General features: G+C 36.9%; 1 protein-coding gene across 2 annotated transcripts in view; it reads right to left on the bottom strand.

Moving 5' to 3' along the window:
• LOC102217354 (exostosin-1-like) overlaps positions 1–17013 on the bottom strand; it is a 221295-nt gene extending 204282 nt beyond the window's left edge. The window contains exons 1-3 of one of the 2 annotated variants that reach the window (XM_023347770.1): positions 16198–17013; positions 14965–15460; positions 12271–13022 (exon numbers count right to left, since the gene is read on the bottom strand). In XM_023347770.1, the coding sequence (XP_023203538.1) occupies positions 12271–13022; positions 14965–15243 (1031 nt within the window). In that variant the 5' untranslated portion in view covers positions 15244–15460; positions 16198–17013. The remainder of the gene's footprint in view (positions 1–12270; positions 13023–14964; positions 15461–16197) is intronic. The other variant, XM_023347772.1, reaches the window with a different exon arrangement.
• Positions 17014–18869: the final 1856 nt, after the last annotated feature.

Genomic DNA, 18869 nt, shown 5'->3' with positions numbered 1-18869 from the left:
TGTGTTGCCCTGCGACAGACTGGCGACCTGTCCAGGTGACCCCGCCTCTCGCCTGGAACGTAGCTGGAGAGGCAGCAGCAACCCTCCCGACCCCATTAGGGATAAAGGTGAACAGAAAATGGATGGATCAATTAAAATTGCAACAATTTTAAATTAAAAATTAAAAATGTTTAAAATTTGTTTGTTTTTAATTATTTACATTTTAAATTCTGAACATTATTTTCTATTGGGAAATCTAAATTATGGATAGTAGAGTCTTTCATATAAAAGCTTTTCAAATTAGTTTAAAATTAAACTTTTTCCAGCTTCTGTTTCTGTCTCCTTTTTAGTATCTGAGCTTTTGAATAAGAGGGGGAAAAAAGATTTTTGTTTTCTGAAGCCTAAAAACTATTTGGATGTTAATTTACTGGGCTGTCGGATGAAGTCAGAAGTAATTCTTTTTAAATATGGGTGGATTTTTTCTTACCCTAAAACTAACTTGAGTAGCTCTTGATTCCAGATAGTTATGCGTACAAACCGAGTTTCTATTTTCCCCCATCAGGTTAACGATGGATGACAGTGCAAACTGGGGCAGGTTGTAGAGCATAAAGTGCAGATTTTCTTCTCTTTTTCTGCAGATAATGAATTTATTTAGCATTTCAACATTTCACACACACACACAAGCTCATTCTGGAATATTTTGCTTGGATCCGGATTCTTTATTGGCGGCTGGTTGACATCAGAGACTCATTAAAATTTGACATCACCTCACTCCTGCTTGTTATGTTCCGAGAAGAACGTAGCCTTTTTGACTTCAAATCGTTATGCCATCCACGTATGTTGGAGATTAGATCGAACTCGGCAACATTAACACCTTAACAAGAGTTGTCAGCGTTGTTTTGTCTCCACTTCACAGCATCACATAAAACAACTCTCACATTAATCACAGCAGCCGATCCGTCAGATCCTCAGCTTTGATCGGCTCCCCAGAGATCAAAAGGAAACAAGTGCTCTTTCTGGTTCCTACAACAGTTTTATATAAAGAAGAAAGGAAACCCGCTCCGAAGAGTGGCTGGTGTTTCAGTTAGAGGGGTAACAGTGCAAAGAAAGCCTGATTTGGTAAAAAACTCAGGTTTGAAGAAACAATCTGGAATATTTGCTGTGTAGAAAATAAAGTGGGACCAAGTCAGAGTTGTGAAAGTTACAATCTTTTGACTAAATCCAAGTCCCAAACCAAGTCGAAAAGTCAAATGTTAAGTTGCTTTTAAAAATAAATTTCCCCCCAAGCCTTTATGTAGCTCTTCAGAAAATTTGGTTAGAAAAATTATTAATTTATGTAGCAAATTCTGCAGAATAACATTCTATCAAAAGATGAAATTATTGCAAAACTTTAAACATGATTCAGTTAATATCATTCAATTTTTAAAAACTATTTTTGCATGTTTTTGTACTTCCATTTGGGTCTCAACAGTCTCTAAAAACAGACTTTAAAAAAAGCGATTTTAAAAAAACAACAACAACCATTTTCTGAAAATAAGTTCATATTTTTACCATCCAGAAACAACTTGTTGTGTTGTTTTTGGTTGTGCAGGAGGCTCTACTAATGCTTCTCTGCATCTGTTTGCAGCCATTTTCACTCGTTAGTGTAAACGTTGAGTTTGGGTGGCGTGGCCAGCAGCAGCTTATTTGGATTTAAAGTGACAGATGCCCTAAAACAGCTCAAACCAGGACTGAAGTCTGATTATATAAGAATGATTTTCTGTAAAAATGTAATGATCATGTTTGCTTCTGAAATGTTCAGAGAAGTATAAAAGGTCACCCTTAATGTCCAGCTACAGAGTTTTGGTTGGATTTGCCTTATAATTACAGCTGGTCTCATACCTTCCAATCATCACTGCAGGTTTATTGATGGCATCTTTAGGCAGGAAGGGATTGTGCTGTGGTGCCCAAAAGATCATATTTGTTTCCACCAGCCTGATTGAGTTCTCACACCAGAGTGTCAAGACAACATTCGTCACACTTTACAGCTCCAGCAGCAGCAGCCTGGACTGTTTACACAAAGCAATTTGGCTTCATGGATTTCTGTTGTTTGTGCCAAATTCTGGCCCACCATCTGCCGCTTCAGATGAAATCAAGATTTATCAGACCAGGCTGGATATTCCAGGCTTCCTCAAAGTTTCACAGAGCCTGTGTGAATGGGAGAGTTGTTGATACTGGTCCTTACTGCTGCTTTTAATTAACATTTATCTAATTAGAGCCGGACTGAGGAAAGATCTGTATATAAAAAGGTTTTTTTGAAATTCTTTTGGTATTTGGTTCTATAAGGAACCACTTTGTTAAAACTAAAAAGAAGAACTATGTAAAAATAAACTTTTTTGAGCTTTACATTATGTTATGATGTTATGTAGAAACATACCATGATGGTAGAGGGAGGCTGTAGGTGTTGACTATGTAGATGTGCATATTTGTATATAATCAACTATTGGTTTCTGAACTCTTCCTGAATTAAAACATTAGTATTATTGTTTCTAAATGAATATGAACTTGTTCTGTTTGCATATTTGAGATCTGAAAGCACTGCAACTTTTTTGTTATTTTGACTATTTTTAATTTTCTGCAAATAAATACAAGATTTTAATGGTAATTTTGTAGACATGTTGACAGTAGTTCATAGAATAAAAGAACAATGTTCATTTTACTCAAAGATATAAACATATATAGATTAGATTTCAATTGGTCTTTGTAAGTTGTTTTTTTTCTCCTCAAGTTTTTTCTGTTTTTCTTTGTTTTCTGTTTTGTTTTTTGGAATGAGGATGTCACATTTCTGCCATGTTCTTTCTCATGTTGGTTGGTTGGTTGGTTGGTTGGTTGGTTGGTTGGTTGGTTGGTTGGTTGGTTGGTTGGTTGGTTGGTTGGTTGGTTGGTTGGTTGGTTGGTTGGTTGGTTGGTTGGTTGGCTGTCCTGTTGAAAAGCAATAAAAAAAAAATAGAGCTAAAAAAAACAAACCTTGATTCTTTCATGCAAGTTTGCACGTTTTTATTTTTGCACAATCATCACTAAAATCAATTTAAAAATTAGCTTTTGCTAAGTAACCCCAACATAAAAAATGCATCAGTTTGTCTGGATAATATTTTGAATAAGAATCAAAAATGTTGTGGTAAAATATTACAAAGAGATGTTTTTATTTTATTTTTGTATTGTCGTTTCTCATTTACTTTCGTTTTGAGTTCATATTATATTTTTTTGCACTATATGTAGAAAAAAAAGCTAATAAATAATGTTAATATGTTATATTAAAGCATATTTTTTAAATTCCCTCTCCGGTTGTAACAAAAATAATTAAAAGGAAAAAACACGAGAACACCGAAAGTTCAGAAATTTGATTAAATATTAAACTGAACATAAAATCAGACACCACAACATAAAATATAGTTTCAAATGTTCTTTTAGCATAAAATTTATATAAATTTAAAATGTACTATGTTTCTATAGATGTTACCTTTGTTACTGTGACAGGGTTACCCCAGTGTATTATAAGCCTGGCGGGCCACCAAGCTTTACTTGTGCCCCCACCAGCCTAAAGCATTGCTTATTTATTTAAGTTTTGTTTTTTTAAATGTTTGCATTTTTTAAGACGATATAATTGGTGTTCAGGTATTAATCTTCCAATCTTTCAATAATACATCATTATCAAGTGATATTTTAAAATTTCCTGTCAATTTTAAACATTTTTAACTCAAAAACACGACGGGCCGCTGGACGAATGACTGCTCTAGAGCCCAACCACCAGGCTTAGCAGGCTTTCTGGGGGAAACCCTGTGTGAACAACAATTATTAAATCTCACAGAGTTTCTGTTTCTGAAGTCAGATTTGTGGTTCCGAAGAGCAATGCAACGCAGCAACATGATTTCATGACATGCAGCTGGTGACGTTTTATCTCCCAGTCTGATCCGCCGCTCAGCCATGGCAGCTCATTAGTACCTTATAATCTCAGAAATGTCAATGCACTTCTTTTTTAGGTTGTGTTGAAATCTCTATGAGTGTACAGTTTTCTTAAAACCCTGAATAATTTGAAGTCTAGCCAGATTATGCTCATGTAGAATTTTAAATCTGTGACTGAAATAATTTGCCTAATCCAGTGAAAAAGAATCCACAAACCTTTACGTTTTTCACATTTTGTTACTTTGCAAACAGAAACCTACATGAATTTTATTGTAATTTTACAACATGGAGCAAACAGAAAGTAGTCTGAAAGGTAAAATGTGAATGTTTTGTTTTTTATTATTTCCTAAAAATATAAATTGTGGATGTGAATTTTAATTCTGCATCCGTAACTCATATGATTTTTATTTTACCACTGGAGTGGGAAATTGCAGGAAGTCCTTTATCTAATTCTCAAAATGACATTTTCATGAGTTATTTTACGCATTTTGAGATTAATCACATAAAACCGATGTGTTTAATTGTTCATTTTACTCTTTATCCTCCTGCTGATATGAAGTCAAGAATACAAACTAATAATTTAAAAGATCAACACACTCTGGCACCACTGGCCCTTTAAGAGAATTTATGATCTTGATTTGGTCCAAAATGAAAATGAGTTTGACACCCTTGATGTAAACGGTTTAAACTGCAAATGTTAGCAACAAGTTCAATGCAGATTACCATCTACTGCATCGATGCTTCCATTCCTTTCTGCCATTTTCAGAGCTGTGACTAAAAAGTTGATTTAATCAATGCAGCAAATGGACGAACTCAGCGTGCCGGTGTGAGATCCTCCCTGCGACCGCTTGGCCTTCGCTACATTAACTTCTTTCTCCCATAAATAGTGACATAGAGTCAGCTAAAATAAATGCCAAGGCCTCGTCTCACTAAATGCCAATCTATCTTTAGGCTTCACGCAGCAAGGAGAACCATTAACCTCCATTCATCTGCTGATTGGCCGCGGTGCCGGAGTCTAGCTGATCAATAGAGCTTCCTTTTACCCTCCAGCAGCCTTGAAGGAAACCTTCAGTGTATTGATAAGTCCAGCTCCGGTTTGCTCAAGCTGCTAAAAGTCCAGGGCAAAGTTTTGAGGAAACAGATTTTACAGAATCCTCCCTTCAGTGGGCACGCATAAGGCCACAGTGGAGAGAAATTTAGTATTTTTTACTGGAAGGAACCTCCAGCAGAACTGAGATCAGTATGAACCAGTTTTATAGCAGAGAACTTAGCGAGAAGCCATTTAAAACTGAGGCTTTTAAGCATTAAAACTACCAAAGTTAAACTTAATGACAAATAGAAAACAATATTTAAGGACAGAAAATTTGTCAATATTCTGCTAATGTCAAAAAATATAATTTCGCCATTGCAGTGTCTCTATTAAGTAAGAAACTCAGTTAAAAATCACGTGAACAACTTAAATACAAAAAAAACATCCACGTCGTCATCCTCCAACCACTTCCTGTCTTCTTCTTCTTCTTCTTGTTTTGCGCCATTTGCTGACCATGTGAAAAAGTGTTTCTATCAAAGTTTTGAAAAATAATTAGTGATGAGTTGTTGCATTGTTTGGGAGGTTTTTGCTGGATTTTTCTCTTTTCCCAAAAATAGAGGTTTTATGATTTATTTATTGCTGTCCAGAACTCAATTTGTACACAGACTGTTACAGATTATTATTTTGTCATCAACTGCAATTATTGGATAAACAAATGAGTTAAAAGTAACCAAACTCCAGGGAAAAGCGTGCAAACTTTCAGAAACCTGAGCATATTTTACTCAAGTTAAGGTAAAAAAGTAGCTTTCCAAGAAATTACTAAAGAATAAAAAAGTATTTGGTAAAAAAAAGGCAGGAACTGATCAAAACATCAATAATATTTAAAAATCACATCATCAGACGGACAAAAACATAAAGTTATGTGGAACTTTTGGTAACTTAAGGACCAAAACGAAAATAAAAATTCATGTTAACAATCAGGCAAAAGAAAAATGTTCAATATAAAACTATCAAGAACAGGAAGTTTGTTTCTGGTGGTTTTTTTTATTAAAATAATTTTGCTCTTCATTCAGTGAAGTTACTCTCAGTGAGTATCTAGAAATTTTACTCAAGAGGAGCAATACTTCATAAAATTACTCAAGTAAAAATAAAAAGTACTCATAAAAGTAATTTTAAAAAAAAAGCTACTCAAGTAAATGTAACTAATTATGAAACTCAGAAGCAATATTCTTATGACTTAAAACAACAATGCAGATTTTCCAGATGTTTCGTCTCAAGTCTCTTTTCCAGAAAGGCAGGTTCAGTTTGATTCTTTAAATTTTTGTATTTTAATTTGCAGTGGTATACACAAAGTTTCCTTAAAGTCCTAAATCTGTCTTGTTCCCACTTCCTGAAAGTGGAAAAATGTTATTATTCCTCCCAGTACTGCTCATCATCACCTCCATCAAAGATGCACTCAAGCAGCAAAGCAGAAGAAGAAAAAATGAAACTTTTCCTCTGTTTGGTTTGAGTCGGGCCTGGAGAGGCGGAGGATTCAGATAACAGAGAGAACTGTCCTGGAAAAGAAAGAGGGCAATAAAGGTGAGAGGAGGAGGATGGAGAGAGTGAAAGGAAAGCAGGGAGCGACTTCTGATTTGCCTTAGCAGAAAAATTCACAACAAGGCAGGAGAAGATATAACTTCAGTTGCTTTTCTCCACATCAGCGACAGCGGCGGCGGCCGCCCGCATGACCAGCGCTGACATTTACGTTAACGCAGCCAGGCACTTTTCTCCCGTCATACATATTGGATCCTGCAGCTGCCAAACATTCGCAGATGTGACAACAGCTGTGTTTGTTTTTATGCATCAAATTAAACCCACTGAACAGAGCGAGCGCGTTATAACTAATTCATTTAGCATCTACACTCGCTTTTTATGAAATAATTAGTGATGGAGGCTTTTTCCCTGAATAATGGAGAGGCGTGTGATCACTGGGTGTGAAATGTCTGTCCATCATCATTTTTCATACATTAGAAACTAATAGAACCTCTTTTTACCTGTAGCAGCTCCATGTTTCACAGAAGTCAGTGCAAAGCGTGTCTTATTTCAAATCATTAACATTTTCTGCATTCAGCATTTGGTATTCTTTTTTTAATTTGTAATTTAGTTAAAGTTGGCGCTATAAGGCCCTCAAAGATGTTTTATGTTATTTACTTTTTTTTTTTATCCGAGAGAAACCCAAGGATGTACGACGGCAGAAAAACGGATTTCCTACAACAGTGAGTTGTTTCTCTGCCATTAGCATGTTTTTATTTCATTTATATTTTTTAAAATATTTTATGAGGTTGTTTTTTTTAGCAAATTTGCAACTTTCCAAACTCAGAAATGTCCATCTTTCTTCCTAGAAATTTCTGATATTAAACTCAAAATTTCTAAGTTTTTTATAGCAAATTTGCAACCTTCCAAACTGACAAAGTTTTGGGGTTTTTTCTAGAAAGTTTCTGAGACTAATCTCAAAATTTCTAATTTTTTCAAGCTAATTTTTGGCTTTCAACACACAGAAATTTCCATGTTTTTTCTACAAAATTTCTGAGACTAATCTCAAAATTTTTGATTTTTTAAAGCAAATTTTTGACTTTCCAGAAAATGTCATATTTTTGGGCAATATTTTTTCTTCCTCCATCTACAATGGCCCTAACATGTTGTCATAGATAAGTAGCCCAGAAGTGATCAATTTACTCCACTTTAAAATATTATACACTGGCATACTTTGGTTTGAAGTATATATGGAAAGAAAGCTACGCCACGTTTGCATTTGAAAATACTGTAAAAGAAACTAGAATAACTTTAAATAGGAATATGGAAGCTAATCTCCATTTTACTACGAGTATCAACATGAAAGTCGTGCGAGTGATTTGAATAAACATTCTTCTGCTGCTTCCCAAGTCGACTTCACAAGACGGGATATTAAACAGTCTTTGGAGGAACAGTTCTGCACTGCAAAGCTCTAATTGGCTAAGCTGACTGTTATCTACGTACAGTTAAACAGCTTGAATCCGAGCCAGTGTGGCTCAGAGGGAGGCCAGATCCATATCTATCCCCTTCATTCACAGCTTAATTCAATTGGAGGGCAATTATCGAACGCCCCGAGGCTCCAAGATCCCCGTCGGTTTCAGTTCTCATCAGGGCGCTTCGCCGTGCAGGATCCCCCGCTCTGCCCCCGAAAGCAGAGGCTGATGTTTGTGTCGACGACCGGCGTGTAAAACAGAAAGCAAACAAGCGGGAAGGATCCGTCTGCAGCAACCCGGTGATTCAAAAGGAGCGCAGCAGAGTTTGTTTTGCAGAAAGAAAAAAGTCCAACATGCTTGTCTCCTGCACATATTCTGAGCGGGATGTTTTCGTTTATGATGCGCCCCGTGACAGAATATGGATTAAAATGTTTCTAAAAACAGATAACTACAAACCCAGAACACTGTAAAACAGAAAACTAACAGAAATATACTAAATTACATGTTTTGTTATTTATTTGAACACAAATAGATTTTTTTAGATAATCTTGATTCTACTTATTTTACATGAAGAGTGATTAAATGTTTTGCTTCCACATGTAATAAGGCGAAGTAGCGATTTTGCTGTCGCCAGTGATGGACTCCTTTAGTTAATTCATTTCTGACTCCTTGCAGTCACTGGAGACAGATTCCCATCTGAACGTGTGTGAGAAGTGGGATTACAAATATTTACAGAGACAAACAAAGCCATTATTTTACCTTTGTTTCTGAAAGGACAGTAAAAGCTTGTTTTGCATTTTGTTCACTTCCGATACGGATACCTGAGGTTTAGTATCGACCGATCCGATACTGAAAAACAGCTGAATTAAAACATTTCTGTTCTTAAAACACAGACTAGGCCTGTTGCAAACGATTGTTTTAGTAATCGAGTTTAGTAATCGAGTATTCTATTGATTATTTTTACTATTAATCGAACACAAATAATCACCCGGCCGGAACACGATGCGTTAAATAATAAAATATAATTTAATGAAGCTACAAGGCAGGGAATTCAGGTACTTGAATCATACAATATTACAAATTACACATATATTTGGTAACGCTGCACCAATGCAGCACATTTAAATATCTCAATAACTTCACATAAATTTAATTTTTTCAGTTAGGAGAATAACAGGCAACGTAAAATAAATAATAAAGAAAGTGAAACTAGGTTAACTACCTGCAGACATGTAAAAAAAATAAAAACTGCAACAAACCAAATGGTCCAGAAAGTGCAATAAGGAATTCTAAATATAATGTAAAATAAATAATAAAGCATGATGTCACTCAGAGCACAAGACATAGAACTAGACTGAATAGAGCTGCTGTTATGCATCAGAATCATTATTTTTAAATATCAGAACTGATACAGATATTAATATCCAATCAGTGCATCTCCAGTTTTGCAGCAACTTCTCTCTCACACAGTGTGACGTCACCTCTGATCCTACTTTGTAAATTTAATTGCACAACAGGAAAGTTAGAAAATATACTTTAATATTCTTAGTTATTAATTCACAATCTGATAAAATTAGGATTGAGATATTTGAAATAAAATAAAAACTTTGGTTGGCCTATATCTAGTTTGAACAGAAATGAGCTACAGGTTGAAACTAATGGTATTTAATATTAGACCAGACTGAAGACAAATAATTAATAGACTGTTTAATTCGTAGTGCAGCCTCTTAAGCACTTTTCCATCCATTCATTTTTTATTATCTTGTTTTATTCAGCAGATGGTAAACAATGAATCATTAATGCCCCTATAATGTGATGTTTTAAAGTAAGAATTTCCACATTTATAATTTTTCTCCAGTGCATAATTTGTTTTGATAGTCAAAATCTTTTTTCATGCACTAAAAGAACAACATAATATCTGTTTATGTAGCTGATTTATTACGAACTTATTCCAGATGTAATTAGTTTATCAAACATCATCCTGATGTTATTCATGTTTCTTCTTCTGAAATCGTTGTTTAGGAGAGTTTAGCCTCCTCTGCAGAGGCGCTGCTGCTCAGCATGTTGAGGAAGTCATTGTTCAGGTTTGTGAGGCAGAGGCAAATGTAACTGTGTCACTGCGATTACCGTCACTGCACTTCTCAGAATACATTGCAGTCCATTAGCAGCGGGACACGCAGATTTTTCATTTTGCTGTGTTGGCTTCGTATGGCAACACATTAAGTTAGAAATAAACGGGGCCTACAGACCAACTGCTGACACCATGTATGCAGACAGGGACAAATAAGACATAAGTGGACTTGGAGCCCCGTCCTGCATCACCACGAGTCATGCAGCGAAGACGAGTCGCACACAACAGCTTTAGAAACGTTAACCCGAGTTTCAGCTGCAGCACCAGGTGCAGAGTTTTGATATAAACAGTATTTTACCCGTCTGGTATTAATAAAACATCGTCAAACAAAAACTGGGATACAACAGAAATAGAGAGAAAGAGAAACAGAGCCAGACGGACAGACCGACTTTATGTGACTTTGGAAAAGTAAAACCACTGATCTACATCCTACGACGGAGTATTAGGGCCAGACTGAGAAAAAAATACTAACATTATGAGAATAAAGTCAGTGTAAGAATAAAGTTGTAATAATGTGAGAATAAAGTTGTAATAATGTGAGAATAAAGTTGTAATAATGTGAGAATAAAGGCGTAATAATATGAAAATACAGTTACATTAAAACTAGAATGAAGTCTTAGTAGTATTTCAATTAAATCAGAGTATTGCAGGAATTAAGTTATATTATTACAAGAATAAAGTCAAAACAAACACAAATTTGGTAATAATATGAGAATAAAGTCATAATATTGTGAGGATAAAGCCATAATAATATGAAAATAAAGTCAAAGCAATACATTAAAGTTATAATAATGAGAATAGAGTCATAAAATTCCAAGAATAGTGATAAAATGATGAGGATAAAATCGAAATAATGCAAAGGTAAAGCCGTGATAATGAGAAAAAAAAGTCAGTGCAAGAATAAAGTCATAATAACATTACAACAAGTCATATAAAAATAAAGTCAAAATATTTCAAGAATAGACATTACTTTATTCTGGCAATATTGACTTTATTCTCTATTATTAGCATGGTTCTAATACTCCATCATAACAACCATTTATCTATTTAATGGAAACCAAACATTTAAAATGGAATAAAAGCACAATATCAATATTTCCAAAAAACACAAGTAGAAACTGTTTGCTTCCCTCAAGTTTCTGCAACCACAAGAATTTTTATTGAAGTCAAAATATTCATGTGAAGACTGATGGACAAACTTCTTGAGTGGAAACCAGAGGAAAGCAGCTTTATACCCAGCAGTTCTGCCTCTTCTGGCTTCTTTAGCTGCAGCTGGAAGTTTGCACACCAAACCCCTCTTCTGAATCTGGGATGTTTTCTCCTCTCAACTAACTCAGGAGCTATTTGAGAGAAACCAACAAAGTTTTCCATCTTTCAGGATTCGTTTCCACTCTCCTGCTGCTTCATATTCGTCAAATACACGCAAACACTTTCCAGAAAACAGCACAAACTTTTGTACATCTGTGTTGCATTTTGTCTCAGAGAGACACAGCAACAATAAAACTCAACTCCCATGACGATTGCCAGCGCTCTGCATGAAAACAGCCGCCCGCTTTCTCTAAGCAAAGCTTCACAAACAGCAGCCATCCCAAACTCTCTGAAGGAAGAATTCACAACTCAAAATGTATATGGATTCACAGCTTTTACCAGCACAAAACAATGAATTTTAGGTGAAAAGATGCACAAATCCACTGCATTTACACTATTAGGTGATACTGATGACAAAACTACAGAAGAGGACTAGGATAACTGAAAAAGAAAGAAGTTATTTTGACTTTTTTTCAGAAGATCTCAGACAAAATGTCAGAATTCTGAGACAAAATGTCAAAATTCTGAAATTAATGTCAAAATTCTGAAATTAATGTCAAAATTCTGAAATTAATGTCAGAATTTTGAGACAAAATTTCAAAATTCTGAGACAAAATGTCAAAATTCTGAAATTAATTTCAGAATTCTGAGACATTCAATTCTGATTTTAAGTCAGCACTTTTTTTGCTTTTTGTAGTGGCTATAATCCTTTTCCATACAGAACGGCTACAGAAGCTAGGTGCCTGGTTTTCTTTGTTTCAGACAATGAAGAATCAAATCTCAAAATGAGAAGAATAAACCATTGAAAACCAATCAGAACCATTCAAGAGCTCAGATGTTTGGTATGAAGGAATCGTAAAAGGAGGAGAAAAGGTTAATAAAGTTATCCTTACTTTGAGTAGTCTTGGTTGTCTCGGTCGCAGCGGGAGTCTTTGTGTTTCTCCCAGTCTTTGCCATGTTTGCAGGTGGTCAGCAGGATAATATCTTCCCCGTTGTGGATGTGATAGAGAGCGTTTCTCGTCTCTGAGCCAATGCCGGTCAGGTAGCGCTTCCCTTTAAAAACCAGCTGGTACTTCCTGGAGGGCGAGGCGTCGCTCCGTGCCGGATAACCGGCTGACCCTCCTTTCAGAGGGTGATCTTTGGAGAACAGCGGGATGGAGATGTCAAAGTTCGGCCTAAAATTGGCCACATCGGCGCTGGCCTTGGCCAGGATGGACTGGCCCACTTCGAAGCCCAGATCCTCCGTGTAGTCCGGCCAGGTGCCAGAGTACAGGTTGAATATGAGGTGGTTCCGGCCGTCGTTCCACGTCGGCAGGCTGTGGATGCGGGCCCTGACGTTCTGGACGTACTGAGCCGAGAGCTGGTCCCTGTCCAGCGTGTCCACGGCCAGAACGAAGAGGCAGGCCCGGGAGGGGTCCGCCGTGTGGAACCGAGACTCCCGGATGGATGACAGGATTTTCTGGTAGGTCTCTGAGATCTCGTCGCCTCTCTGCGGGGGGTAGATATAAACCCTAAAACCCGACTGGCAGCGTGAAAAGTCAAAACAGGTTTCCATGCGGCAGCGCTTGTTCTTGTAGATGTTGTCTCGGATCGCCCGTCGTTCGTGGGGCGAGGTGTGCTGGTGGTGCAGCTGAGGGCTGTCCTCCTGCAAGGAAAACACAGTCTAGATTAGACTCAATTTATTATCCCAAAGGGGCAAATACATTAAAAAAAATAATGTAATAGTAGACCAGAACATCCATACAGCTCACAGTACAATAATATGCAGGTAACACTTTGGTTGAAGGGGTAAAAGATGAAATTCATCACTGATTTTATGAAAACTGTGCAGTTCTTTAGTGCAGTTAGTAGTTGATTTAATGTGTTTATAAATAAATTGACACCAACATTGTGTATAAGACTGACAATGGACATGATTAATGTTTATGACTGTTGTCATGAAGTGTTATTCAGTAAAGAAAGACACTTTTACTGCAAAGTTGACACCTTTTAAGCAACTTCTAATTAAAAGTGTCATTATTTGGACTTAGACTTATTTTATTGTCATTCAACAAAGACATGACAGTGAAATTGGCAACGAAATGTAATTTACTGACTGATGCAAAGTTGACACTTTTAATGCAACTTATAAAGCAAATATTAATGCAACTTTGCATTAAAATGTCATCGTCATTCTACCATGAGGAAGTAGCGCAAACCTCCGACAAACAAACGATGTTACAATTGGCAGAGGTGGTGGAAGTGAATGTGTTACACCAGATACTTTGTGAGTCATTTTTCTCTTATCAGCCAACACTGAGGCAAAAGCAACAAGCAAGAAAATTCTCCAATGAGTTTTACATCAGGTTCGCGGGAAACAACAGAAAAATAAATGTCAAAACCCGCCAGAGTAAGAATGAGGGGCACAAAGTGTCATTGGATGTGAGAGGGAAGCTGCCTGCCGCACTTTTCATGTACAGAACAGGTGAGTTATGACTTAAATAACACCAGCTTGTGAAAATCTGCCTTGAGGGAAAATGCCTAAAAATAAACATTAGCATAAAAAAAGTGCTTCAATGTAAATACCGTAGTTACTGTTTTCATGTTGCCGTAGAGCTAACATTGGAATTTACACACATAAAATCAAGCATAAATACGTCACTTATTGACCTTTGGCTTTACTATCAATAAGTGCCGTTATGAGAAAAAACAGGACGCTTACTACCAGATACCTTGAATATGCGGTAGTTGCCGTCGATAACAGTTTAATTCAACCGGACATGACGTCAGCTGCAGGCCTTAATCCATCTCTTGTGATATTCCAGACTCCGTTTCGGTTTTGGAACTTTAAAAAATTGCTTTCCGCATCTGAACGTTCTGGGTAACGGAAGTCGGGACTCTATGTTCCCCCATTGACGATGTTTGACCAGAATTTCCAACTATTTTCCTCGAAATCTCTGACCGCAGCGTGTTAGCAAACATGAAGCCCGGGTAATGCTAACGGAAGTTCAGTTTCTCCAGATAAGGGGCGTGTACTTCGGGACAAAACGCGGCCGCTAATTGGTCAGTTGCTTCTGGAATGATTGACAGGTGGGATTAATTTACTTAATGGAAACACGGCAATTTGGACAAATACTCTAATTTTTTGATAAAAAGTCTAGGCGCTAGAATACGGTTTATTTAATTTTTTTTGTTTATTTTTGAAAACTGCAATAAAAACACTTTTTTCTGCATCATACGAGTCACATGACCAATACCCGGATGTTGTCACTGGTGCAAACCACGAAGAAGAAGACGACAGGAAGTAGTTGGAGGATGACATTGCTGCATGTTTTTAATGACTTATCAAGTCGTAAACAAACTTATTCACGTGTGATTTTAATTGCGCTTTTTTTTTTAACGGAAGCACCGCAGTTGCGAACTTGTATTTTTTTTGTTTCACTTAGTTTTCTTTGTTTTGCGAAATATTGACATTTGTAATGAAATAATGTTTCATTACAACATTGTTGTCTTCTTCTGCAGCTAATGTTTAGCAGGTTATTTTTAATCTGCCTCGTTTTAGTTTTAGTTTTCCAAAATAAGGGCCAAACCTCTCCCCCCTCCCCCACCTCTTGCTCTCCTCCCTCCAGGTAGGGGTCCAGCAGCTCGGTCAGCTCCGGCCAGCGTCGCGCCGGTCTGGACGGGAGTCTCTGGGGCAGCGGCCGCGGCTGGTAGACGTCTTTCCTCTGGTAGTAGTAGTACTGGTAGTCCTGCTGGTGGTACTGGTGAATCTGGGGATAATGGTACGGCTGCTGCTGGAACTCCCCAATCTGCAGACCCCACAGGTAGACGAGGAAGAGTAGACCGGCCACCACAGACACAAGCAGGTACCGCTTCTTGGCCTGCATGTGTGCTGCGGGATGAAGGAGGAGGAGGAAGTCTCAGGTTAGGGGAGGGAGGAAGAGAGGAATGAGCGTTATGGAGGAGGAGGAGGAGGTGAGTTGGGGAAAGAGGAAGGGAAAAGACTAAGATGAGTAACAAGGAAAAATGATAAAAAAGAGGAGGGGAGGAACAGGGAGGCAGGTCTCTATCCGCAGCTCAGCATTTTGGGATTTTTGTTGTATACTGAAAGAAAAAGAAAAACTGAAACATTAATCAGGTTTTCAGTTACTAATCCAGTGATTTTTACAAGTTAATTCAAAGAGACACACCCTCATCTATGACCGAGAAACAACCAGCTGATCCAACTTGGTCAAATTTATCCAAGTAAATTTATCAAGTTTAACAAACTTCATTTGATGACATGGGAAAATTAATATGTTTTTAAAAGTTGGAGCTCAATTCTTCACAGAAAATACAAATAAACTTTTTGTAAAATTTTAAAACACATTAAGTGATGCATATTTTTCATATTGACATAGAGAAATGGTGTAAAGGGAAAATTAAAGAGAAGAAATTAAACCAATGACAATAGTTACAGTTAAAAAAGATTCGTCCAAATAAAACTTAACATTCAAAAAGATCTAGAGGCAAAAATAAATACAGAAACTGTGAGTAGAAATGAATGTAATAAATATAGAACTAAAAAAATTAAAAAAGAGCCTTGGATCAATTATTACCGATAAAAATAATAATAAACAAATGACATCCTGTATTTTTGTTTATTTTTTAATCGTGTTTAAATATGTGTTTATAGGTTTGTTTCTTATTTTGTTACTTAATATTTTCTTATTTTCACCATGTTAGTGTGAGCTCAAGTATATATATTGGTGTGGTTAACCTTAATTCCCCAAATTAAGAGTGTAAACTTCATACTTGTGTTACTTTTGCAACAGTTTCTATGGAGATGAAGGTGAACTTACCTGGTTAAGTGAAACTGTTCTGGTTCCGGGATGGATCTGGGTGTGCGCTGCTCTCCCCTCCAGCCTGAGCAGGGCTCCACAGTTTGGAAACATCCTCCATTAACAAACTGGATTATGGATCCATGCACGCGCCGTCTGAGCCTTAAGAAACCCACGTGCTGGAGCGCATTACTGCGCAAAGTGTGCGCCAAGAAACCAAATCCGGAGAGCCGCCTCCATCCTCCACCACAAACTTTTCCCGACCGAAACGAGCCGCTGAGCGCCGCTCATGCATCCTCCGCCTGCAGGCGCTGCTCGGTCTGAAAGCAGCATCCATCCAGAATGAATTCACCTCCAATCAGCGTCTCTCCCATCCCCTCCTCCCAGGAAAAACACCAGTAAACTTTGGATGGGCGCTCCTCCACCTGAGGAGCTCACATCGAGAATTACGCAGAAATCACCGCGTCAGGTGAGTTAAGAAACGCAACCAGCGGTAAAATCCCGCTCCAGGCGCGACTGAACGGCGGCGATAAATCAGATAAACACCTGCAGTGTTTACCCGGGTTCGGCTGGGCTGCTCCCTGTCGAGCAGCAGGTTCCGGCTTTCCTTCACGTTTCCATGCTGAGATCCAGAGCTGGACGTGCTGCAGCATCAGCAGCAGCGCAGATAAGCCTGGCGGCAGCAGCTGCTACAGCATCAGGCTGCATGCGGGGATCGGAGCGCAGCTTGCACGTCCCGTCTGGTGGCTCTGATAAGGTATCGGAACTCACCATTCACCACACCGGCTCAGGTTCAACAGGAAGTCCGAGTTTAATGCAAGAAATAAATAACACAATAATCAGAAACACGTTTTTTTTCCTCATTGCTTCACTTATTTATCTAAATTATTCATTTTTTGTTGCTTTTAAATTAGCTGTAACACAAAACAAATTGATCTAATTTTCTCATTTTGAGTGTTTTTCTATTTTAATATCTTTGATATGTTTAGAAAATAAATTTTCCTCAGGTGTTCACATGAATTAGGCAGCAGCAAAGTTTGTGGAATCAGATTTAGTTTAAATTTAACTCTTATAAAATCTTTCTGCTGAAAATGTTTTACAGTTTGTTTGGTTTTCATTTGGTTTCACATTTTAGTTGTTAAATCCAACATTATCTGAAACATCTGAAAATATGTAATTAATTTCAGGGAAGGTTGACAGATGTCAAATCATGATCCGACTGTTGTATCAAACAGCGCCATCTTGTGGCAACAGTTTTGTTTTCTTTTATGAGTCTGAAGAAGATCCTGTTTTCAGAATTAAAACTTTAAAGATTTAATGTTAAATCAAAGTTTTCAGAAATACATCTCAAACAGGTCATGAATTTATGAAAAACTTCAACAAGTTCACGTCTTTCTCTCTTGGAAAAGCGTATTTACAAAAAGAAAACATTTTCTTTCCATTCTTGTGACTTTATATTTATAATGTCTTCATTAAGACATTATTGTGTTCACAAACTAACAGAGATGATTTTGACTTTCCGAGCTGTGAACCCAAAATGTTTGTATTTGATCCTTTTTCCTCTGAATTATCACTTTTACCTGGTAAAACTTTAATCTGCCATTCTGAAAAAATTGCTGCTCATCAGCAATTTGCTCCAGGATTTCTTAGAGAAATTGTTCCTATGGGGAGCTATTATGATCCCATTCTTTATTTATGGCAGTGATTTTAGGGGAAACTCAGAGGAAAACCTACTTCATCTTCTGCTCTTTAAGTCAAATAAATTGATCAAGTTTTAGATTTTGAAACTAAATGTGTGAGTTTGTGAAAGATAAACTTACAGCAGTACGTTGTGTTAACTTTTTATTAATTTTGTCAAACCTCCAGGAGTTTTTAGCTTCACTTAAGAAACTGAAAGAAGAAAAATAAAGGAGTGGGAACTATTTCCCAGAATGCTTAGCGGCGTGTTGTTGTATCCTGAGGTGGAAGTGTGTTACATTGATCTGACTCTTGTTTATTTTTATGTCCTGTTCACACTAAATGTTTCTGAGCTGAATTCATTGTGATGTTTAATAAAATTCATTATCAGATCAGAAATTTTGTTCATGCAATTTGAAACAAGAATTTAAATTATTCTAAAGTAAAATAAGTTGTTGTTTTAACTCGACATTGTGAGTGAAATAATAGAGAAATGTGGCTCTTTAACTTTAAGGGCTTTTTATTGTGAAATAATTATTGGTTTTAAATTGCAGCATTAAGTTAAAACTCATAATTCAAGAATAATGAACTTTAAAAACAATGTTTAGGAAACTTGTCTCTTGTTGTTAAATCGACTTCATGAACTTTAATTTCTGAGTTGAAACTAAAACAATTTTCTTGTTGACTTAAATTTCATTTTCAAGGCAGCAGGTGAACTTTTCTTTTCAAGTTAAAATGTTTTACAGTGTGTTGAATTTAATGTTTTTCTTGAAGAAAATGTTCTGTTTTTTGCAACCCCTCTGGAAACCAAGCCGACATTTAAAACGATCTGCCTCAGGATGCATGAAGACAACTTCATGCATGGATTATAAAGTTAATTTTCATAACTGCATTTAATCTGTTCTCTACACATTCAGTGCAAATGACCTCCATCAAAGCTAAACAGAGTTATGTTAGGGAGCTAAATCTAGTGGTATATTTTAGCATGAACGTACTGTAAGAGAAAAGAAGCGTCT

The sequence above is a fragment of the Xiphophorus maculatus genome, chromosome 15 (assembly GCF_002775205.1).
Source record: "Xiphophorus maculatus strain JP 163 A chromosome 15, X_maculatus-5.0-male, whole genome shotgun sequence".
NCBI lineage: Eukaryota > Metazoa > Chordata > Actinopteri > Cyprinodontiformes > Poeciliidae > Xiphophorus > Xiphophorus maculatus.
This window is presented reverse-complemented; position numbering and strand designations above follow the sequence as displayed.